Source organism: Pan troglodytes, chromosome 1 (assembly GCF_028858775.2).
Source record: "Pan troglodytes isolate AG18354 chromosome 1, NHGRI_mPanTro3-v2.0_pri, whole genome shotgun sequence".
Classification (NCBI taxonomy): Eukaryota; Metazoa; Chordata; class Mammalia; order Primates; family Hominidae; genus Pan; species Pan troglodytes.
In genome coordinates, this window is record NC_072398.2 from 1,272,625 (window position 1) to 1,298,284 (window position 25,660).

A 25,660-nucleotide genomic window follows, 5' to 3' on the forward strand; every position below is an offset into this window, starting at 1 on the left:
CTGGGCTCAAGCAATCCTTCTGCCTAAGCCTCCTGAGTAGCTGGGACTACAGGCATGTGCCACCACACCCGACTAGTTTTTAAATCATTTCTAGAGGTGGTGCCTCTCTATGTTGCCAGGCTGGTCTCCAACTACTGGGCTCACACGAGCCTCCCACCTTGGCCTCCCAAAAATGCTGGGATTACTGACGTGAGCCACCGCACCAGCCTATGATAATTTTTAAACTTGAGAATTCTGTCATTCACAAGTTTGCAATAATACCAAATTATTGCAAATTTTTGCTCCATATGGGCAATGTTAGCACTAATCTACATCAGCAAAACCTTGTCTCAGATACTCTTTTCATCTCCAGCTAATTGAGACACAAACTTTTATTCAAACATTTAGTTGATCCTATCAAAGATAGTTTTGTAAAAGATTGAAAAATTATCAACACTTTTGCAAATATTTATACTTTATTTCTACAGTACTTTTATACCAACTGCAAGATTTTGAAGAATAAATTAACCTCCATGTGCTTCCATACAAGGCAAAGATAAATAAAAGTTAGAAAAGGGGGATATGTTTAAACTTAAAGAGACAATAATTTTCAGTGTGTGAAGGAGGGTAAACTAGTTCATCTGTAGTTTTCCACCCTTACTGGCAGTTGGAGCAGCTGGAGTTCCAGACTCCTAGGTGCTCAAGTGCCTCTGTCATAATTGGCTGCCGTGTGCACCTATGGTCCAATGTGACACTGGAAGCCATAGCTGCCCCACTGACTTCGAACTGGAATCCTGAGCCCTCTGCATGTGCTCGCAATATCCCAGGCAGCTTAGTCCCCGCAAGGTAAACATTGAAAATAAACTGCTATGATATTTACAACTACCATCTACATCTTTTATTGCTCCATTTATTAAAACACGTGACAAATTTGTTAAATATGTTAAATATATTAGACCTAGGAAATATAGGTCGATATGTTAAATATGTTATTAGATCTAGGAAATACAAGTCTACTAATATATTTAACAAATATCCTCCCCCTCCCAAGAATTACGGAATATAAAAAAGAAAGATTTAGAGAAGTTGATTATCATATATCTTAATCTGGATTTTATAGGAAATATTGCACTCAACCATAATTTCAACCATGTTGCTCAATTTTTTTAGAAACAAAAAAAAGGGGCTAAAACTATTTCTTCTCACTTTATCCTGAAGTTTGTAATTTGATAAGTGAATTACCTTGTTTGTTCTATAACTCTCTTTACAGTAAAACGAGATATGAAGCATGGAAAGGGGAAATTGGACATTGGTGACTGAGTTTATTCTCGTGGGGATACCAACCACCAGAGCCCTTGGGGGCCTCCTCTTTGTGATTTTTTATCAGCCTATTTGGTGACAGTCCTTGGAAACACCCTTATTATTACCCTGATTCTTGTGGATTACAGGCTCCACTCACCCATGTATTTCTTCCTCAGCAATCTCTCTTTCAGTGAAACATTAACCATAACCTGTGCTGTTCCTAAGATGCTGGAGGGCTTCCCATCGGAGAGGAAGAGCATCACAAGTGGCGAATGCTCTGCACAGTCCTATTTCTATTTTCTTTCCGGATGCACTGAGTTTATTCCTTTTGCTGTCATGTCCTATGACCGCTATGTGGCCATTTGCAGTCCTCTTCAGTACCCTGCAATTATGACCAGCTCACTCTGTGCCCACCTCGTCATCCTCTCCTGGGTGGGTGGCTTTCTCCTCATGCTCCCATCGGCCATCCTCAAGGCAGGACTGCCACACTGTGGTCCCAACGTGATTGAGCACTTTTTCTGTGACAGCGCCCCTCTCCTCCACCTGGCCTGTGCTGACATTCGTGCTATTGAGCTGTTGGACTTTCTCAGCTCACTGGTCCTGCTCCTCAGCTCCCTCTCACTCACAGTGGTCTCCTACGTTTACATCATCTCCACCATTCTGAAGATACCCTCAGGCCAAGGTCAATGCAAAGCCGTTACCACCTGTGCCTCTCACTTCACGGTGGTCTCCGTGGGCTATGGGATCTCCATCTTTGTCTATGTTCACCCCTCACAGAAGAGCAGCCTGCACCTCAACAAGATCCTCTTTATCCTCTCCAGCATCATCACACCCGTCCTGAATCCCTTCATCTTCAGTCTGCGGAATGAAGCCATGAAAGATGCACTGAAGGACGCCTTGGCCAGAGGACAGAGCTTGCTCAAAGGGGTAAGGTCCACATGAGGATTCTCTGAAAATACTCTTAGTCCTGGATATATTCAGCTTCATCAATGATGATTCTAACAAAGTCCTAAGACATTTGTAAATGAATACATGATCTTAGTTATGAAAAAATTTCCAGTTTTCATAATGAAATATACCAGGTTTTGTGCAATTTAAATTTCCAATATTGTGTATCATTAATGAAACTTCTCGTTATAGGTGGTAAGAGGATGTGGTGGTGGGTAAGAGTGTGTGCGTATATATATTTATATACATTTTTTTCATATCTATGCACTGTGGAAAGAAAAGTTTTCAGAGCACGTCTCCTCTCAACACAAATACACTTAAACAAAAATTCATCCTTGGAATATAATTTCAGAAGTTGTATTATGGGCTTAAACTCTATATTACTTTGAATATAGGTCATTAATTTTTTAATTCATCATTTTCATTCATTTTTACTAATGGTATTTGCTTTTTGGATAAGCAAATGGAAAATGTCTAAATAAAGTGCTTAAAATATTTCTGTATATTGATTTGTTTTCTACTTTTCACAGTTTAAGTACAAGTATTTTATAATTTAGTATTAAGGTTATTCTGAAAAAATTAATTGTCAACATTTGTAATGAGCGAGGCAATGAAGGAATACATGATCATTGGAGAAAAATAACAAAAAACAAAAAACTGAAGAAAATAGATTTGTCAAGGACAAAGAGGAAAACATTTTTGTACAGTCAGAAAATAATTGTTTGGGAATTGATAGTATCAGAAACTTCGTTTGAGAGCGAGCATGCTGATATAAGCTTCGGGAAACGTAGTGCACATCTAAACTGCTAACAGGGATAATAGAAAAAAATGGAAAATTGAACATGAAAGTAAAATAATATAAATTATCTAAGCTGAAGTATAAAAGGAAAAACAATACAGAAAAATGAGCACACCAACAGGGAGTTTTGTCACAGTAGAACATTCTCTAACTTATGTATAATTGCAGTCACACTTAGAAAGGATTAGAGAAACTGTGAAAGAAAACGAATATACAGAACTAGTAACTAAATAATTCCCAATTTGTATTTAAAAAATCCTAGATTTCAAAAAAAAAAGATAATAAAACCCAAACAATACAATAAATAACATCTTGGCACGTACTAGTCTGTTTCAAACTAAACCTCAAAATAAAATTTAAAAAGAACCATTAAAAAATGACACATTGGATGCTGGGGGAAAAGTCATTGAGTTTTCATCAATAACAATGGTAGGCAGACGACAACTGAAAGACATGTTTTAAAGGCTGAAAGAATAAAATGAGCAAATATATAAATAAGAAGCCATGGAAATCAAACATCTATATCCTCTCTTTCTGTCTTTTTTTTTTTTTTTTTTTTTTTTTGAGACAGCGTCCTACTCTGTTGGCCAGGCTGGAGTGCAGTGGCGTGATCTGGGCTTTCTGCAACCTCCGACTCCCGGGTTCAAGCAATTCTCTTGCCTCAGCCTCCTGAGTAGCTGGGATTTCAGTCATGCGCCACCACGCCCCGCTCATTTTTTTGTATTTTTAGTAGAGACGGGGTTTAGCCATGTTGGCCAGGCTGGTCTCAAACTCCTGACCTCAGGTGATCTGCCCGCCTCGGCCTCCCAAAGTGCTGAGATTACAAGCATGAGCCACTGCACCTGGCCAGAATAACAACTTTCTGATTAGAGCCATAAGAAAGCAGAAAGTATTTGTCACCACACATGTAGATAATAAGTAATATTAAAAGGTATCTACAGGTAAATGGGAAATGATTACCAATGGAAAATTGTATCAATTAAATAAAACAGAATGCACCAGAAATGGTTATTAAGTTAGGTCATAACAAAGACTTTGCTTTATTTTTTCTTGCAATTTAAAAAACAAGAGACTGCTTAAAGCATAAACAGCATGAAAATGTAATGTGGAATAAATAGAAGTAATATATATGACAAAAATTGTCTAATAGTTGTTACATTTTTGGAATAGGAAATGTGACTAGGAAATAGGAAGCAGGATGCAGGAAGTGCGGGTCTAGACATTTTTCCTGTTGTTTTTGGGAGGAAGAAGGATGAACTATAAAGTGTGTAGTATAGTTGTAAAATATGAGCTATTATAGATTTTCATAAATTAAATATACAATATTAGCTTTAAAACAAGTACTAAAAATAATAGTAATATTATGTAGTATACCTAAGAATTCAATAGGAGAAATGAAAGGAAACACTAAAATAATATGTTAACAACGAGAGAGGATAAACTGTGAAACAAAACCAATTAGGATGAATGGAAAATGAATGACACCCAAGGATGTGCCAAGAAACATATATTCATAGATCAGTTCTCTCTGGGAGAAAGAAACCAGTTGTTGAGAGACTCCTACCCTCTGCGCAACAAAGAAAACATCCACATCAGAAGGGGAGGAAAAGCTGAGGCACACTCCAGCATGGACCCTGCTCCAGGCACTGTGCCACACAATCAGGAAGGGAATCCTCAACACTCAGCTCTCCCCTGTGGAGAAGAAAGTTCAGACCTCACATATATCACCCTAACTCTAAGGTCCCCCATGGCATGGCTCTTAATTCACCATCTCTGAGAGCAGAGGGGATTAGGCATGAGCAAGCATCTCTGTAACACAAGAAAAAGGGAGGCAGTTTGCTATTGATATGGCTGTGGATGCGTTTCCAGGGGCTCCACCCTTTGGGAAAAGAGCTCGGCGTTTCTCCCCAAAAACACACTCTTCCAATGGCTTCTCAGTTCCATCGTGAATTTGCAATGACAGACAAACTGTAGCCTGCTGGCAGCCTGAGAGGAAAATCAGCACTTCCCATGCCTTCTTCCTGGGCTTGCCTCAGAGATAAATCCAGATCTATTCATCTCTCTTGGGAAGGAGATTGTCGAAAGGTCGAATGCCTCAAGTTTTACCGCTCCCACTGGAGAGACTGCATCCTAAACTTCCTAGCTCTGGATGCAGAAGGGCCTTGGCATATGTGAGTCATCTTAGATCATGAACAAAGAGGTGGTTTTAAACAAGACTGCAAACATTTCCATTTTGGGGGCTACACCTTTGAGAGTAGTGTTCCAGAAAAAGGGCTGGGACGTGCAGCTCTAAATCTCTCCTAAGAGGTTTACAGCACACATTTCCAGTAGATACTTGACAGCCTGACAATAAACTTGCATTGAGGAGCTAACAGGGCAGACAGACAATAGCCCTCTGGCTGCCTGAGCCAGAGCTAAGACCTTCCCAAGCCTTTCCTCTGGCCCACCTCAGTGATAAACCCAATCTGTCCATTCTTCCTCGAAGGAGCTTATCCATGCATCAGGTGCTACAACTACTATAGCTCACACTCAAGTGACTATCTCTTTCATGACCTAGCCCTGGGAGTCAATGAAGTTTTGCATTCCTGCGTGGCCCTGGGCCACAGAAAACAAAAAGGTGGACATACAATGGGCTAATTTCCAAGAGCCATCTGCTCTGTATCAAAGGGTGCAGTATGAATGTGCACACAGGCATTTGCCACAGATCCCCCCAGCTCAGTGCAGAGAGTGGAAAAGCCCATGTTCACCTTCAACATGAGGATAGAAAGAAATCCAGTGCACAGCCAAAACCCCAGCCTTTCCAGTTATAGCTAGAGGGTCTGGCTTCAAGTTTATTTCTCTGCTTCTGTGAGTTCAATTGATTTAGATTCCACATATAAGTGAGAGCATGTGGTTTTTCTCTTTCTGTGTTTGGTTTATTTCACGTAGCATAATGTTCTCCATTTCCATCCATGTTTTCACAAATGACAGTTTCTTCCACTTTGAGGATGACTTGTATTTTATTGTGTATATATGCCACATTTTCTTTACCCATTCATACCTTGATAGATACTTAGGTTGATTCCAGAACTTGGCTGCTGTGAATAATGCTGCAACAAACACGGGAGTGCAGACATCTCTTTGACATATTGATTTTCAATCTTATGGGTAATTACCCAGAAGTGAGATTGATGAATTATATGGTAGTTCAATATTTAGTTTTCTGAGGAACCCCCATTATGGCTGTACTAATTTACATTCTCACCAACAGTGTACAAGGGTTCCCTTTTCTTACATCCTCACCAACACTTACATTTTGTCTTTTTTTATTATATCCATTCTTACAGGTGTCAGGTGACATTTTGTGGTGCAGAAGATTTTTATTTTGATGTAATCCCATTTATCTATTTTTGATTTTGTTGTCTGTACTTTTGGGGTCAAATTTAAAAAAAAAAAAACATTGCCCAGACCAATGTTATATAGTTTTAACCCCATATTTTCTTAGTAGTTTTACAGCTTCAGGCCTTATGTCAAGTCTTTAATTCATTCTGAGTTGACTTTTGTATATAGTATGAGATAACGTCTAATTTTATGCTTTTGCATATGGATATCCAGTATTCCCAACACCTTTTATTGACTGTCCTTTTCCTATTGTATATTTTTGGCATCTTCATCAAAAATTAGTTGACTATGGGTGCATGGGCTCCACTTATTTCTAGGCTCTCTAAACTGTTCCATTGATTGATGTGTCTGTATTTACACTGTCACCCAGGCTGAAGTGCAGTGGAACAATCTCAGCTCACTGCAACCTTCCCCTCCCAGCCTCAGGCAATCCTCTCACCTCATCCTCCTGAGTAATTGGGACTATAGGCGCATACCACCATGCCCAGCTAATTTTTGTATTTCTTTTTGTAGAGATAGGGTATCACTATGTTTCCCAGGCTGGTCTCGAACTCTTGGTCTCACGTGATCCTCACGCCTTGGCCTCCCAAAGTGCTGAGACTACAGACATGAACCACTGTGCCCAGCCTGGTTATCTGTTTTTTGAATAGTGACCCTAACATGCTTTTCCAGTTCCAGTAACTTTTGATAAAATTTTTCAGCAATGTCTTTATCTAGATCCATCTTCTGGGTCATTATGTAATTTCTTCCAAAGCCAGTGGTGGCACTCAGATATTTGATCAGAGGATTGAGAGATTTGAGCTTTTGGTGGAAAAGCCATACCAGTGATTCTATTCCATTGTATGGTGTCAAAGTGAATGCATCTGCAAAAAAGCGAAGCAGCCATATTAGTGGCATCAACAGTGTCCAACAAAGGGAGCCAGAAATCTATATGTCAAACTGGTGAATGCTCTACCTGGACATACTACATTGGAATAGATACCCTGCAGGTTGAAGTTCCTGTTCAAAGCCACACTCAGAAGGTCAGTGGCATATCTGGAAGAGCTGTAGGGTTCCTTGCCTTTGCTTGGCTTGGCAAAGATGCTTGGCAGCATCTTTGATGCTGAAATTAGATTTCCTTGCATTGCGAGACGATGTCCAGCTAAGTTGAGATGGATTGTCACCATGGTGAAGAGAGGCTCCAGTTCCTGAATCAGGATAAAACGGCCAAAGACATTGTTCTTAAACACCTCCTGAAGTCCATTAGCAGTAATCTTATCATCCTGGGTCAGCAGGCCTTCAGCTATGGAGAACATATGAATCACTTTTCTTCCAAAGAGGCCAAAGAAAACTGTTTTGACATTTAGCTGTGGACTGGGCATGATCCCAGCATTTCGACTTATATATAGTCTAATTTCTGAAACCTTTGCTTAAGTCACTTGGAGGCCCAGAAAACTGACTGCAGGTAGCTGACACGGTGGTGGGGTGAGAGGCCAGCGGAGCAGCACGGACAGCTTCTGTCTTGCTTCAAGTTCCTGCACGTCAAACAGATGAAGCTCATCATCTTCCACCAGCAGCCGCTTTCAGAGGGCTAGGCCAATGCCACTGCTTGCCCCAGTGATCAAAAACACCTTTTGCATCTTTGTGCCTGCACACTTCCAGGCCTAAATTAATTTTCAAGCAGTTTATGCTATGATGATGATATTCAGTTGTAACCTTGACTTTAGCCAAATACTGATTTTAATGAGTGCTACCATGTGTATTTGGATCCCATTCATGAATTGTTAAAAAATAAAATAAAATCTTGATTTTTTGGATTTATTGTGTTGCCATCTGCCCATATTGTAAATTTTACTTTCAAATGATTAAAATTTTTATTTTTTGGCTTTAACATTTTGATTTATTAATATTAATGCACATTACTGTAATAACTTTATTACCTACAAAAATACTGAAACATAATAAAAATCAATATTTTAGTTAGGAAATTAATTAGACTATTTAAAAGTAGTTTTTAAGACAGTATCATTGCTAACTTTTTGTTGACTTTGACTAAATAATGCAATAAAAATCTTTTAGTAAGTTAAAAAATGTTAAATCGGCCGGGTGCGGTAGCTCACGTCTGTAGTACCAGCACTTTGGGAGACTGAGGTAGGCGGGTCACGAGGTCAGGAGATCAACACCACCCTGGCCAATGTGTTGAAACCTTGTCTACTAAAAGTACAAAAAAATCAGCTGGGCGTGATGCTGTGTGCTTGTAGTCCCAGGTACTCGGGAGGCAGAGGCAGGATAATCACTTGAACCCAGGAGGCAGAGGTTGCAGTGAGCTGAAACCATGCCACTGCACTCCAGCCTGCCGACAGAGCGAGACTCTGTCTCAAAAAAAAAAAAAAAAAAGTTAAATCATGTCTCAAGATTGTATGTATTCAAATTCATTTAGTCACAATTACTCATGATTATGTTGATTTCTCATTTTATCTCACTTTGAGTTAGTAAATTATTTTATATTCTTATCTCTTTATATAATGGACCTCAAAGAGTTTCTTATTCACATAATTATAGTTGTGAACTATACAATATGTGAACACTTCTCTAATTTTTTAAGATTTGTTTCAAAGTTCTTAATTTGGAAGAAGTCCATACGTTGCAATTGTTGAACTCAAAATATAAAGAAATATGCACCATATATTTAAAAATTCACTTGAAAGAATAAAAAAGTTTAAGAAATAAAGTATGAGAATAATTATTGACCACACAGATTTGGAGAAAGAGCCAAGTAGAACTTCAAATGTGGAAGCAGATTATTGTTTAAAATGAAATTCCTATACAATTTTAATAAAAAATTATTACATTGAGATAATTTTCCAGAACATTTAACAGAGAATAGAAAAGTGAAATTTCACAAACACACACATACACAGAAGTCAGGAATAAGTTAGGAATATAAGAAACGAAAAAGAAAATAAGAATCAAAAAGAAGGATGAGAGATAATGTCTTAGGGGTAATGGCTGACATTTTTTCAAAATTGTGAAAGGTATGAATTGAAGAACAATTTATCCTGACCGGATACATAACAAATAATCTACAGATTGTGTGTAGAATGTGTGTGTGTATATATATATACCCCTCTGGATCCATTGTTAACTCTCCTCCAGCCTGCACTGTGGCCTGCAGTCTAAGTTTTCTGGACTGTATCAGCAAAGTCACTGTCCTTGGCTTCTGGTTAGATCAGGCCAATGAGGAGAATTTGCAGAGCAGATAGAATTAAGTTCTGTTCCTTTTTTGTGAAAGTCTCTCAGGTTGGTTGCATAATCTGATTGAAGCTTTCATCTCTGCCCGCCAGCACTTCCGCCCGCCAGCACTTCCCCCCATCTCTTTCTCCATTTTACTTTACTCCTTTACTGCACCATTTCAGCCGTAAAGATGGCTGAGGTGTTCTAATGTCACTAGCAGTAACTTTATAAATAATCAACTTTGTAAATGTCTATATTTACATTCAAAGATCACTGCACACTCAAAGGGGCAGACTACCATGTCTGAATTTCATTTAAAAAAAAGAGATCATAAATTTGATTCCAAGTTACACAGGTATCTAAATGGCCAATGTTCAAATATGGTAGATATTTACATGTAAAAGTGTAAAGCATGTAATTAGAGACTCAGTAAAATTAGGAAGATACAAGTGGCAATCAGGCATGGAAGCATGGTCAGACATCTTAGTTAAGAACTAAAGTCAGTTATATAAAGTTGAAATATTTAAAATTACAAATATCAGATTCAAAGGGACAACTACATAAAGAGATATGCAAATATGAAGGGATGACTAATGGACTTTATAAAAGATCTAGAAAATAATTGCCAAGCATATTGCTCAGAATTTTAGAAAAGTATGTGCCATGTGAAAACAATTCCATCTGAAGCCTAGACTCAAGGTATATGCACATACAATTCTTATTCATTACAAAGGGAAAAAGCATGACTTCAAAGTGGAGAAATCTGGCAGACACCATCTTAACCAAGTGATTAAAGTTAGCACCAACAGTAATGGAACAAATTGACATCCTTGCCTTCTTATAACAATCTGATTCTAATTTTGAGGAAGTCACAGAAAATTTAAATCGAGGGACATTCTACAAAGTATCTGACCTTCATTCTTCAGAATGTCAAACTCATGGACACAGAGAGATTGATAAACTACTCCAGATTAACGGGGAATAAAAGGATGTGACAGTTAAATGCAATGTGAGATTAATGTACTGAATTTTAAATATGTAGATTTAGACATAGACAAAGATACAGATATAGAATAGATACAGATTTTAATGATGACATAATTATGATATAGGAGATAAGAAACTACATAAGCAGATAGGGTATGGGAGTCCTCGATAAAGTTTCTCTTTTTAATGTACAGCAGCCCCAAAATCATTTTCTAACAAAGAGCAGCCTATAAAATTGAGCTGCCCACATAGACAAGGAAGCTGGAAGCTTGCCCAGGTGAATGCAGAGAGGAAAAAGCTACCTAGGACCAGGCACGGTCAAAATGGCGGCTCCATCTTTGCTTCTCTTTGCCAGCCATGTGCACAGTAAAAAGCAGACAAGACGCCCTGGTCAAGTGAAAAGTCCATTTGCATAACGAGATTAAGGTGACGTGGCCAGCCTTCCCCCCGGCATTATGCAAATGTCACACCTGTGGGCCCTGTGTAAATCAGACACCACTTCCCCAAGCCTGCCTATAAAATCCAGCGAACTCCGCTGCTGGCTGGTCCCTCCTTTCAGAAGGCCCTCTTTCTTACTAGAGAGAGCTCTATTTTCTTTTCTCTTTCCTTTGCCTATTAAACCTCTGCTCCTGAACTCCTGGTGTGTGTCCGTGTCCTAAATCTTCTTTGTAGGAGACAGTGAATCCTGGATATTTACCCCAGACAGTGACACCACTTCAATTATAAAGGTATTGTTGGAACAGTATTAAATTTTACAGCTTATCTGGATGATCTACCGATATTTAGAACAATATGAATATTATTTTATTTATTTTTATATTTTTGCTTTTAATTCAATTCAATTTTATGATATTAATAACTTTAAATTTGAAGTTTGGATTGGTGCTTAACTTTTGAGTGTGTGTCTCCTTCAATTCTGGATGCTTCAAAACAGGAAATACATAGTTATCATATCCTTCCCAGTAAAAAATAGTTGCATAGTATTTTTCCACTAATATTCATTCAGAATTGACAGTTTTGTGCTCTGATGTCCACTGCCTAAAAACATTTTTCCCATATTATATTTATGTTCTGTATGCATGCTTGAAGACCTACTGCAGCACTTACAGTATTATTTAATTGTCATGCTAGATGTTGGGGTAACTATTTTATTTTATCATCTTTTGTTATAATATTTTAGAGGCAAGGTCTTGCTCTGTCACCCAGGCTGGAGTGTAGTGTCATGGTCATGGCTCAGTGAGTGCAGCCTCAACCTCTTGGGCTCAAAGGATCCTCCCACCTCAGCTTCCTGAGTAGCAAGGCCTACAGGTGTGCAGCACCATACCCAGATAATGTTTTTATTTTTTTATTTTGTAGAAATGGGGGTCTCTCCAGGTTGCTCAGGTTTGTCTCAAACTTGTGGCCTCAAGTGATCCTTCCACCTTTGCCTCCAAAAACATTGGGATTACAGGCATGAGCCATTGTGTGCCTGGCTTATTTTATTTTAATACTGTAATACAACTCTAGATCTTCACCTCAAAAGTTAAGAAATTACTCCAACTCCTGGTAAAAGTAGTGGAATGTAGGTTCTACAGAAGTTGAAGAAGAGATAAGCCTCAGAGATATCAGGCACCCCACAAAGGGTAGTGGGAATAAGGAATACAAATCAATAGGGTCCTTTAGTGAATACAGACATTATATATTTTGAAACCCTTAATTTTATTTTACAAAATTCAAGTGACAGTCTTACATTCAGCTGGCCAAATATTTTATATGCTTCCCTTCTGGGGCAACAATTCTGGAAAAAGTTTGTGTTTGAGATCCCTCAAAACCTCTGCATCTTTTCTTGATGAAGTTCAGCTATTGATAAGCTCAGTCTTTGCTCCTAGAATACCCAATAAGCTTCCTCACTCTTAATTATGAACTGAGAGCCTAGTCAGATTATTAGATGTTGTGTGAAATCTGTAATTTGAAAGATGTATTAGTAATTTTAAACGTATATTAGAGTTCTTCAGAGAAACATAACCAATAGGATATATGAGAGGGGATTTATTCAGGGGAATTGGCTCACATAATCATAGAGGCAGAGAGGTCCCAGAAAGGCCAAGTGTGAGTTGGATGATCAGAGAAGCTGGTATTATGATTCAGTTTGAAAGCCTCAGAACCAGGGAAACTGATGGTGCAGCCCCAAGTCCAAGGCCAAAAGCCCAAGAGCCCTTGGGAGGCCAGTAGTGCAAGTCCCAGAGTCCAAAAGCTGAAGAATCTGGAGTCTGATGTCTGAGGGCCAGAGGAAGAGAGGCATCTCACTCCTGAAGACAGAGATAACAGAAAGAGAGAAAAAAAATCCCCCTTCTGCCTACTGTTTGTTTTCGCCAGCACCCCCGCCCCCCCGCCACACACACACACCGCAGCCCCATTAAGGGCATTAAGGGCAGGCCTTCCTCTCTCAGTACATGGACTCACATGTTAATCTCCTCTGGAAACACCCTCCCAGACACATCCAGAAACAAAGCTTCACCAGCCACCTAAGCCTCTGTTAATCCAGTCAAGTTTGACACCTAAAATTAACTATCACAGTGTGAAAAATACAAAACTATTAAGATAATAATAGCAACAAATTTGTTTACAACATAAAAAACATAAATTATGACATAAGAGACTTAAAATGAGAGGAGTAATACAGTTTTTACATTTAATGTGGATAAAGTTAAATTGTTAACACCTTAACATAGCCTGTTATAAGTATAAAATGTTTTAAGTTATTATCATACTAACCAAAAAAGCCAAAACCTATAGTAGACACAAAAAGGATAAAAAGTAAGGAATCAAGGCACACCACTAGAGAAAATCTAATCACAAAGGAAGACAGCAAAAGGTGAAGAAAGGAACAAAGAATCTATTTTAAAAACACACAAAAGAACTCCAGAGAATATTTAACAAAATGGCAGCAGTAAGTACTACCCAGTTTATCAACTGCAAATGAATTAAATGTTCCAATCAAAAGACATAAAGTGGGTGCATAGATAATATACCTTGCCTTCAAGTGAGTCACATCATCATAAAGGACACATGTAGATTGAAAGTATAAGGATGACAGGATATTCCATCCAAATGGGTATCAAAGAGAGCAGAGGTAGCTATACTTACATAAGATAGACTTTAAGTCAAAACTGTAAAAATAGTCAAAGAAAGTTATTATATAATGATAAAGGGGTTAATCGATCAAGAAGATATAACAATTGCAAATATATATGAATGTAACATCAGCATACCAAATATATAAAGCAAATACTTTATCTGAAAAGACATAGTGATAAAGTAATAGTAGGGGATTTCAATACTCCACATTCAACTATGAACTGATGTATTAGTAATCATCCAGCAGTCAATCAACAAGGATTGGACTTGAACTACACTTTAGACCAGATGGACCTAACAGACACATCCCAAACATTCCATCCAATAGCAGCAGAAGATACGTTCCTCTCAAGTGCACATAAAACATTATTCAGCATAGACCAAATGTTAGGCCACAACGTGATTTTTAACAAGTTTAAGATGAATGAAATCATATCAAGTATCTTTTCTGACTACATGGTATGAAACTAGATAACAATAATAGTGGAATTTCAGAAAACTTCACAAATATGTTGAAATTAACATGCTTATAAACAACTGATGGTTCGAAGAAGAAATTAAAAAGGAAATGAAAAAACATGTTGATTCAAACAAGCATGAAAACACAACATATTGACACTTATGAGATGCAGTCATGCAGTTCTAATAAGAAAATTTACAGCACCAATGCCTACATGAAAAATAAAGATTTTTTTTTTTTTTTTTTTTTTGAGACGGTGCTTTACTCTTGTTGCTTAGGCTGAAGTGCAATGGCACTATCTTGGCTCACTGCAACCTCCGCCTCCCAAGTTCAAGTGATTCTCCTGCCTCAGCCTCCCGAGTAGCTGGGATTACGGGCATGCACCACCACGCTTGGGTAATTGTTTTTGTTTTTTTTTTGTATTTAGTAGAGATGGGGTTTCACCATATTAGTCAGGCTGGACTCGAACTCCTGACCTCAAGTGATCCACACACCTCGGCCTCCCAAAGTGCTGGGATTACAGGTGTGCACCACCGTGCCGGGCCCAAGAAAGATCTTAATAAAACCTAACATTATGCTCAAGAACCTAGAGAAAAAAGAGCAAACTAAGCCAAAAATTAGTAGGAGAAAGGAAATAACAAAGAAAAAAGCAGAGAAAAATAAAAATGAAGTCCAGAAAGACAATAGAAAATAGCAACAAAACTAAGTCCCCTTTTTAAAAAACATAAACAATAACAGCAACAACAAAAACACCCAGTCACTGGTGGCTTCATGGGTAAATTCTATCAAATCTTTAAAGAATAACTAATGCCAGTTCTCCCTTACACATTTCAAAAATATTGAAGATGAAGGAACACTTCTAAAATCATGTTATGAGGCCAGTATTACTCTGATACTGAATCCTGACAAGGATACTGCAAGAAAAGAAAAATTACAGGCCCGTGTTCCAGATAAACACAGATGCAAAAATCTTCAATGAAATACTAGCAAATCAAATTCAACAGCACATTAAAAAGATCATTCATCATAATAAATCTGGATTTTTCCTTCAGATGCAAGTGGGTTTAGAATATGCAAATCAATAACTGTGATCTACTACATTAACAGAATGAAGGACCAAACCATAGAATATTTCAATAGATTCTGAAAAGGCATTTAATACAATTCCTTTCATAATGAAAATTCTAAACAAATTAGGTACAGAATCATAAAGCCATAAATCACAAGCCCACTGCTAACATCATTTGCAAGAATGAAAAGTTTAAACATTTCCTCTAAGATCAGGAACAAGACAAGGATGGACACTCTCAATACTTTTATTCAACAGGGCATTTTATGCACAGCATGAGGACCATAACTAATAATATTTTACTGTAAACTAAAAAATTGCTGAGAGCAGATTTTAGGTGTTCTTACTACATACTCACACATAAAAGGCAATTATGTGAGGTGATGGATATGTTAGATTGCCTGACTGTATTATTATTTCACTATCTACATTCATATCAAAACATATTATACACTTTAAATATATACAATAAAATAGATAATAAGACAAAAAGTTCAAATATAAGTCGGATCATTCTCCTCCTCTACTCAAAACCATCCAGATTTTTCTCTCACTCACAGTAAACAAACTACTTCCCATGACCTGCAGTGTCTGCCTGATCCTGCTCTCCATTTTTTCTGTAACACATCTCCTAGTCTTTTTTTTTTAATCTGCTCCCCTGGGGCTGTGCTAAACTCTGAACCTCACCTGTTATACCCCCACCTGTGTTCTTCATGGTGTTACTCCCATCGCAATCTCCTGGGATAGCTCTTTCCTCTGCTCCTCACACACCCTCTCTCTAAGCACAACATGGAGATGCTGGTGTTTTGAGAAAGTGACTTCCCACACACCTTTGGAATTTGACTCACTGCATTGTTTTCACTGAAGTTTGCCAACAGAAAGATCTGGCCTTTAGTAAGCACTCTATAAATGAATAAAGAAGCATTGAAAACAAGCCTCAGAGGACATCTGGAATCTTCGTGCACCAGATTGGAGGTATAGAGTAAGTCATTTTTTAAAAGAAAACTCATTATATTTTTTATTTTTAAAAATTTTTTATTTTTAACTTTTGTGGGTACATAGAGATGTGTATATTTATGGGGTACCTGTGACGTTTTGATTCAGATATACGATGTGTAAAAATTATATTAGGGTAATTGGGGCATTCATCGCCTCAAGCATTTATAATTTGTGTTAGGAACATTCCAATTCCATTCTCTTATTTTTAATTATACGATAAATTACTGTTGATTGTAGTCACCTCGTTGTGTATCAAATACTAAATCTTATTCACATTTTAAATGATATTTTTGCACCCATTAACTATTGCTACTTTCCTCCAAACTCCTTACTACCCTCTCAGTCTCTGGGAACCACCATTCTACTCTCTATCTTCATGAATTCAATTGCTTTGATTTTTAGCTCCCAATTAGAGTGAGAACATGCAAAATTTGTCTTTCTGATCCTGGCTTATTTTACTTAACATAATGCCCCCTAGTTCTATCCATGTTGTTGCAAATGACAGGATTTCATTTGTTTTTGTGGGTAAATAATATTCCATTGTGCATATGCACAACATTTTTAAAATCTACTCATCTGTTAGCTATTCTGAACAGTGAATAAAAATGCAAGTGCAAATATCTCTCTGATATACTGATTTCCTCTCATTCAGTTATATACCTAGCAATGGGATTGCTGGATCATATGGTAGTTTTATTTTTAGTTTATGGAGGCACCTCCATACTGTTGTCCATAGTGGCTGTTCTAATTTACATTCCCTCCAACAGTGTACAATTCCCTTTTCTCTACATCCTCCCCAGCATTTGCTATTGCCTGTCTTTTGGATAAAATCCATTTTAGCTGGGGTAAGATCATTATATCATTATAGTTTTTACTTGCATTTCTCTGATGATAAAAAATCACATTTCATATTTTAAAAATTTTGGAATTAAAATTTGTCTGGATTTGGGAACAATTAAAATTCTTATTTTACAAATAATAGAAACTAATAAAACCTAAAGATATATTTTTTCTCTGATGCTCAAATTATTCAAAGTAGCAGTATTAGCTTTTCCTGTGAGTGAACTTCACACACAGAAATGGGATAAAATACTACTTTTTATCTTTTTAATTTTAAGTATTCCACAATAGGATTATAATTTTTAATACTTTTGGCACATTATAGTATCTTCGTTGAGGAGTATGTATTATGAATATCAGATGTTGTAACTCTTAGTGATATATTTTTGGATTTACCACACTAAGCTGAAAGTGTATTAAATGTTAAATGAAATCACAAAATTAATGAGAGGTAACTAGAAATAAATGAAGCAAGAAACTTAAGACTAATCTTAAAAAAAATAATGTGAAGTACTTCTTAAAAAGGCATGCTATACTTTCCAGCTTCTAAACGATTATGAAGAAAGCTCAGTCAGACAGAATCATCAATACCACTGTCTTTGAGTCAATTTTCCCTTACCATTTTGTTTCCCTCATACTAGAAGAAAGAGACACGTATGGACATCTGTCTTAGTAATCATATGCTTTTCTACTCAACCACTCGGGGACTATTAGTGATGCTGTAAGATGAAGTCACAATATTTTAACAAGAACAGCCACAGAGATTAATCAAATAAAACATCATTAAAATGATTTTTTAAAAACCACTCAAAATATTTTTACTTCTTTTTCTGGAATAAATCCTAACATTTATTTTTAACTGTTCATTCAAATGTCTGGGTTTTTTTTCTAACAGATTAAAATTAGTTTATATCACTTCTCTCTTAAATTCAGCAAACAACATTTACACTGTGATTTTTCTTTATCTATCACTCCTGAGAGAGAACAGGCACAATATTTAAAAGAAAGAGCCAAAGAAGAGAGTGCAGGAGGAAAATTGTCAAGTACAGTTTTAATATTTTACTAAATTTACATTAAGGTCAATGTATACAATCTGTAGAATTAGAAAGCCCCCACGTCACTGCAATAGGAATGAATAACCACAGTTTTCCATCAGAGTAAGACCATCTGAATTTTGTTCAAATTATGTGGCGATCCTTCTCCCCTGCCCCATAATTTGCAATACTTTTTTGGAAGGGATAGAGGGGAACAGAGAAAGCAGTGGACATAAAAACATTAAGATTGTGATATGCAAGGTCACGCATTGTTGTTGTACAACTTGGCTATGATGAAAGAGAAAAAAAGCTTGAAAGAGAAAACATAGTTTAACTTATTAAATATGAGAAAAAAGTCAAAGTGGCAGATGGGGGATTAAAAAAGAAAAGTGAGTAATTCAGTTAATATAAGGCTAACAAAATATTTATTTATTTGTTTGTTTTGAGACACAGCCTCGCTCTGTTGCCCAGGCAGGAGTTCAATAGTGTGATCTCAGCTCACTGCAGCCTCCGCCTCCCAGGTTCAAGTGATTCACCCTGCCTCAGCCTCCCAAGTAGCAGGGATTATAGGTGCCCGCCACCACACCCAGCTAATTTTTTGTATTTTTAGCAGAGATGGGGTCTCGCCATGTTGTCCTGGCTGGTCTTGAACTCCTGACGTCAGGCGATCCACCTGCCTGGGCCTCTCAAAGTGCTGGGATTACAGGCGTGAGCCACCGCACCCGGCCAGCTCATATATTATAGGATCTGTTGCCTACAGTAACCATGTGTGTGTCCTATGAAACTATAGGCACAAGATTGCAAATTATGGTGTTAAAAAAGCACCATTAGTTCAATCTCTTATTAAAATTTCAAATGTGAGAATACCTGCAAACAAAGTTTTTTAGAGAGTAAGTAGGTTAAAGACTTTGTAGAATAGCTTGAGGGAGGTCTGTAATAGTTAAGTTTTGTTTTTAGAATTGTTAATTGTTCAAATTCTTGGAAGGTGTGTTGAAACTGAGGTCCTGTTAGTCATGGGACAAGATGTAGGAAGAGCAAGACTATGGTACAATGTAGTAGCCATTGGTTTGTTGGTTTGAGTTTTCAAGAGAGATGGGCAGGAAAACTTTGTTTTTAAGTTTTGATAACATCCATAGAAAATTTTTAATCTTTCAGTATATTTCATAAGATATATTTGGATAATATTATAACAATGCATTTATGTGAACTAAATTGCCTCAATAACATGAAATCAATCAGGAAATGCTTGGTGATCAATGCACTAAAAATGAACTAGATGAAAGTATTTTTTGTGGCAAATTGGCATGGAATTACCATACATGTGGTACATGTGTGTGTTTCAGTATGCTAAATAATATAATATATGTGTTATATATATTTAATATTTAAAGAGTGGACATTGATATTTTACTTCAGTCTTCTCCTTTTCCTGCAGATTACTCCTGCAATAATGGCAAATCTCACAGTCGTGACTGAATTTATCCTCATGGGGTTTTCTACCAATAAAAATATGTGCATTTTGCATTCGATTCTCTTCTTGTTGATTTATTTGTGTGCCCTGATGGGGAATGTTCTCATTATCATGATCACAACTTTGGACCATCATCTCCACACCCCCGTGTATTTCTTCTTGAAGAATCTATCTTTCTTGGATCTCTGCCTTATTTCAGTCACGGCTCCCAAATCTATCGCCAATTCTTTGATACACAACAACTCCATTTCATTCCTTGGCTGTGTTTCCCAGGTCTTTTTGTTGCTTTTTTCAGCATCTGCAGAGCTGCTCCTCCTCACGGTGATGTCCTTTGACCGCTATACTGCTACATGTCACCCTCTGCACTATGATGTCATCATGGACAGGGGCACCTGTGTCCAAACAGCCACTGTGTCTTGGCTGTATGGGGGTCTGATTGCTGTGATGCACACAGCTGGCACCTTCTCCTTATACTACTGTGGGTCCAACATGGTCCATCAGTTCTTCTGTGACATTCCCCAGTTATTAGCTATTTCTTGCTCAGAAAATTTAATAAGAGAAATTGCACTCATCCTTATTAATGTAGTTTTGGATTTCTGCTGTTTTATTGTCATCATCATTACCTATGTCCATGTCTTCTCTACAGTCAAGAAGATCCCTTCCACAGAAGGCCAGTCAAAAGCCTACTCTACTTGCCTTCCACACTTGCTGGTGGTTGTGTTATTTCTTTCCACTGGATTCATTGCTTATCTGAAGCCAGCTTCAGAGTCTCCTTCTATTTTGGATGCTGTAATTTCTGTGTTCCACACTATGCTGCCCCCAACCTTTAATCCCATTATATACAGTTTGAGAAACAAGGCCATAAAGGTGGCTCTGGGGATGTTGATAAAGGGAAAGCTCACCAAAAAGTAAAAGCTGTTGCTTTTTTTCTTTCAATAATAGATACCATTTATAATGTACACACATTAATTCTTCATTTTTATCTCTAATTCTTAAAAGTAAAAATTTAAAAAGACAAATGAAAGCAATTATTTTATTAGAAAATTTCCTTGGGCAATTAATTACATTTTTCTATTCTTAAGTAAAATTCTGAATTTTTACAATACGGAGCCATTTCCCAAACCCCTTCTTGGGTGGTGTACATAAGCTGATTTCTAGTTATCTTTAATATGATGTAAGGAAGAATGTTTGTTTAGAACTTACTATCTCACTTAAAAACTCTTATTGAAGAAGCAGCAGCAGCAATACAAAACCCAAACCTCTACTCTCTTATGACCTAATCAATCTGAACAAAAAAACTTACAGAATTCTTTGACAAATTATCCATATTTATTCCTTGTATTGACTTGACTATTTAAATGTCACTGAGAAGAATAATATGAAAAAAGTGGTCTTACTCAAAAATTAATTTGAATGGGACGTTTTCTTTTCTTCTATATGGTCATTTTGCATTTTTGGTAAAAGGTCAAATAGAAAATGCATATTAATTGAATTTTGCCAGAGAAAGATATCAGCACTCAAAGAAATAAAGGAACTGTCATTGAAGGCAGATGTCAAAATAATTATTAATTTGTATTGATGTTTTATTAACCCTAACATGGCTTTCCTAATGCTCTAGTTACAAAACAAATCAGTATATAAATAGTTTTAAAAGGTTCCCATGTATACATTTTAAATGTGTATATTTAAATACATATTTAAATATATATATATATAGGCTTTGACTATTTTAGATATTCATTTTAATTATAGCTATTTTGAGGTTTCCCCTTAGTCTTTATTATGGTATTTGGAAGCCCAGTATTAGATTTTCTGCTAGATGGACTTCCTTCTAGATATCTCATACATTGCTCAATCTTTCTTCTACTAATAAATATTTTTTTCTTCTATCATGTAATCTATTAAGCGAAATAAACTTGGAAGAATATGTGAATTATTTTTCTCTGCAGCATCTGTACTACAAATTTCCAGTTTCTTAAATTACTCTTTGTGAAATGTAGAGCTGTGTACTGACAATGGTATTTTTCTCAGGCAAGTCTTTGGAGCACATAATTATGTCTTCAAATATTTCATAATATATTAGGTCTATGAAAATATTTAAAATTATGTGTATGTGTGTATGTCTATGTGTATGTTTTCAACAAAGACTGAGTCCATTCAATTTTTATAATTATATTTGTATATTAACTGCATGGGGTGCTTTTTTCAATAAAAATGTGACACAGGGATTGCTTCCATTTATTATTTGTTCAGCATGCAGAGAAATGTGCTAATTTACCTTTTAAGTCAATCATCTATTCATGTATTTTGCTTATTTGTCTACTCCATCGTAACATTTGTGTTTAACTTGAATGTGCTTTTGTAAAGTTATAGACACTAACAGCTACTACATGTAAATATTTTTCATCTCCAGTTTTCTCTTTAATTATACTGATATTATTTTTTATTTAATGCAAGCTTTTAATAATTATGGAATTAAATTTGTGAAATTGTTTCCTTGTGATTTTTTATTGCTTCAAATAGATAATGTCATTAATTCATCAAATTCAATACATATTTTTATGTTATTTTTATTTGACAAACATAGATGGACACATGTACACTGAGGTCAAAATGACACAGATTTCGTTTTCCCAGAAGACACAAGAAAAGCAGAAAATGTCTTCTTGAATGTTAAAAAACATTTATTAACCAAGTCCCTTCTTATTATAATGAATTAACACAAATGACAAATTGCCTCTTTCAGAGTAAAAAGTGAACACAATAATATGTTTAGTTATGACACAATGGCCCATAAAACCCAGTGAGCAGTTAGTATAAGACAAAACCATTTGCTGCTTCATTCTTAATCACCTCAGCTAAACCAGTTCCCAAACAGGGAATTTCAACACTCAGTGCGTTGTTTGCTTTGTAGGCAATGTCACCACTGTTCTGACTTCACTTTGACAGAGCAAGTGACAATATCCACGTGTTGCCAATCTTTTAAAATAGGCATTCACAGGATTGTTACAAGGATTACATCATTAATGCATGTGCCAATAATGAGTCTTCAGCAAAAGTTGATAACCATTAGTTAACTCATTTGCACTGAGAATTCACTACTGGCCTGTTGCCATGGTTGACACCACTATTTATACTGAATATACTTATGAAGATTCTATATAGGAGGCTCTGTGTGACATGAACTGATGATCTTCAAACGGGATTTTCTCAAAAGAAAACAAACTAACAAGGATTAAATGCAACTGAATAACTTTTGTGCATTAAGCTTTGTCCTATATAATCAGAGCAGTGCAGCACCGGGTACTGGCTGAGGGATTTTCTTCACCATGATCCCATAAGCAGAGCATAATCAAAACAGTGTGACTTCTTTCATTACTCCGATTCTAAATATCTCAATTACTTATACAAACTGGGAACTGACTATGTATTTCAATTGCTATGAGGTCAAAGCAATACTAGTGAACAACTTCCCTCTATTTTTGTCTTTGTAAAGCAGAAAAGTAAAACAAAATCTGCTTCGTTGGCTTGAATGCAATAAGGAATGTGTAGTTTATGCAATTAAATAAATCAGAAAAATAAAGAATGATAATTTGGAGAAAATCTAAGTTACCGTTTACCTCTGCAACTATATTTTCTTATACGTGTATGTTGTCAATCCATGATCTAAATTAGGTGACAAAATAACTAAATTTGAACAGACAATCCTAACTTTATAACTTATTTAAAAAGATAAAGATAAAATTGAAAATTTCTTTTTGATTTCAGGCACACAAACTTCTTATAAGCTCTGGATACCTGTTCATTGACACCACTGAAAAATAAAGTGGTTTTCTCAAAGCAACAGAGTCTCCTTTCAGATTTTAACTATGAAAATGGTTAAGAAAATGTGGCACATATACACCATGGAATACTATGCAGCCATAAAAAATGATGAGTTCATGTCCTTTGTAGGGACATGGATGAAATTGGAAATCATCACTCTCAGTAAACTATCACAAGAACAAAACACCAAACACCACATATTCTCACTCATAGGTGGGAATTGAACAATAAGAACACATGGACACAGGAAGGGGAACATCACACTCTGGGGACTGTTGTGGGGTGGGGGAAGGGGGGAAGGATAGCACTGGGAGATATACCTAATGCTAGATGACAAGTTAGTGGGTGTAGCACACCAACATGGCACACGTATACATATGTAACTAACCTGCACATTGTGCACATGTACCCTAAAACTTAAAGTATAACAATAATAAATAAATTAAATTAAATTAAATTAAAAAAAAGAAAATGGTTGGGAGTAGAGTGGAAACACCAACAATTTATACTAACATATTTATGCCAACACATGTTATAATCAAGATCTCAAAAAGTTTTATGTAGTGATGTATAAAGTATGAATATAAGATGATGTTAAAATAATAGAATTAAAATTTAAAAGCATATCCACCATGATCAAGTGGGCTTCATCCCTGGGATGCAAGGCTGGTTCAATATACGCAAATCAAAAAATGTAATCTAGCATATAAACAGAACCAAAGACAAAAACCACATGATTATCTCAATAGATGCAGAAAAGGCCTTTGACAAAATTCAACAACCTTCATGCTAAAAACGCTCAATAAATTAGGTATTGACGGGACGTATCTCAAAACAATAAGAGCTATCTATGACAAACCCACAGCCAATATCATACTGAATGGGCAAAAACTGGAAGCATTCCCTTTGAAAACTGGCACAAGACAGGGATGCCCTCTCTCACCACTCCTATTCAACATAGTGTTGGAAGTTCTGGCCAGGGCAATCAGGCAGGAGAAGGAAATAAAGGGTATTCAATTACGAAAAGAGGAAGTCAAATTGTCCCTGTTTGCAGATGACATGATTGTATATCTAGAAAACCCCATTGTCTCAGCCCAAAATCTCCTTAAGCTGATAAGCAACTTCAGCAAAGTCTCAGGATACAAAATCAATGCACAAAAATCACAAGCATTCTTATACACCAATAACAGACAAACAGAGAGCCAAATCATGAGTGAACTCCCATTCACAATTGCTTCAAAGAGAATAAAATACTTAGGAATCCAACTTACAAGGGATGTGAAGGACCTCTTCAAGGAGAACTACAAACCACTGCTCAATGAAATAAAAGAGGATACAAAGAAATGGAAGAACATTCCATGCTCATGGGTAGGAAGAATCAATATCGTGAAAATGGCCATACTGCCCAAGGTAATTCATAGATTCAATGCCATCCCCATCAAGCTACCAATGACTTTCTTCACAGAATTGGAAAAAACTACTTTAAAGTTCATGTGCAACCAAAAAAGAGCCTGCATCGCCAAGTCAATCCTAAGCCAAAAGAACAAAGCTGGAGGCATCATGCTACCTGACTTTAAACTATACTACAAGGCTACAGTAACCAAAACAGCATGGTACTGGTACCAAAACAGAGATATAGATCAATGGAACAGAACAGAGCCCTCAGAAATAACGCTGCGTATCTACACCTATCTGATCTTTGACAAACCTGAGAAAAACAAGCAATGGGGAGAGGACTTCATGTCTAAAACACCAAAAGCAATGGCAACAAAAGCCAAAATTGACAAATGAGATCCAATTAAACTAAAGAGCTTCTGCACAGCAAAAGAAACTACCATCACAGTGAACAGGCAACCTACAAAATGGGAGAAAATTTTCGCAACCTACTCATCTGACAAAGGGCTAATATCCAGAATCTACAATGAACTCACACAAATTTACAAGAAAAAAACAAACAACCCCATCAAAAAGTGGGCGAAGGACATGAACAGACACTTCTCAAAAGAAGACATTTATGCAGCCAAAAGACACATGAAAAAATGCTCACCATCACCGGCCATCAGAGAAATGCAAATCAAAACCACAATGAGATACCATCTCACACCAGTTAGAATGGCAATCATTAGAAAGTCAGGAAACAACAGGTGCTGGAGAGGATGTGGAGAAATAGGAACACTTTTACACTGTTGGTGGGACTGTAAACTAGTTCAACCACTGTGGAAGTCAGTGTGGCGAT

General features: G+C 36.7%; 3 protein-coding genes and 1 pseudogene across 5 annotated transcripts in view; 2 read left to right on the forward strand and 2 right to left on the reverse strand.

The window, feature by feature from the left end:
- LOC104004828 (uncharacterized) overlaps positions 1-25,660 on the reverse strand; it is a 225,911-nt gene that overhangs the window by 22,219 nt on the left and 178,032 nt on the right. The gene's annotated exons all lie outside the window — the stretch shown is intronic.
- LOC104004833 (olfactory receptor 6J1-like) lies at positions 725-2,380 on the forward strand. The gene is made up of 2 exons (XM_016951642.2): positions 725-825; positions 1,250-2,380. Exon 2 carries the CDS (start codon positions 1,441-1,443, stop codon positions 2,221-2,223), a length of 783 nt encoding a protein of 260 aa, XP_016807131.2. The 5' UTR covers positions 725-825; positions 1,250-1,440; the 3' UTR covers positions 2,224-2,380.
- On the reverse strand, positions 7,010-8,028 carry LOC469161 (3-keto-steroid reductase/17-beta-hydroxysteroid dehydrogenase 7-like; annotated as a pseudogene).
- Positions 11,171-20,651, forward strand: OR14A16 (olfactory receptor family 14 subfamily A member 16). The gene is made up of 3 exons (XM_001142068.6): positions 11,171-11,337; positions 16,123-16,237; positions 19,564-20,651. Exon 3 carries the CDS (start codon positions 19,579-19,581, stop codon positions 20,509-20,511), a length of 933 nt encoding a protein of 310 aa, XP_001142068.5. The 5' UTR covers positions 11,171-11,337; positions 16,123-16,237; positions 19,564-19,578; the 3' UTR covers positions 20,512-20,651.

Bases quoted from the DNA above. Each gene is read 5' to 3' on its own strand.
- LOC104004833 (XM_016951642.2), top strand. From the start codon at position 1,441: ATGTATTTCTTCCTCAGCAATCTCTCTTTCAGTGAAACATTAACCATA.
- OR14A16 (XM_001142068.6), top strand. From the start codon at position 19,579: ATGGCAAATCTCACAGTCGTGACTGAATTTATCCTCATGGGGTTTTCT.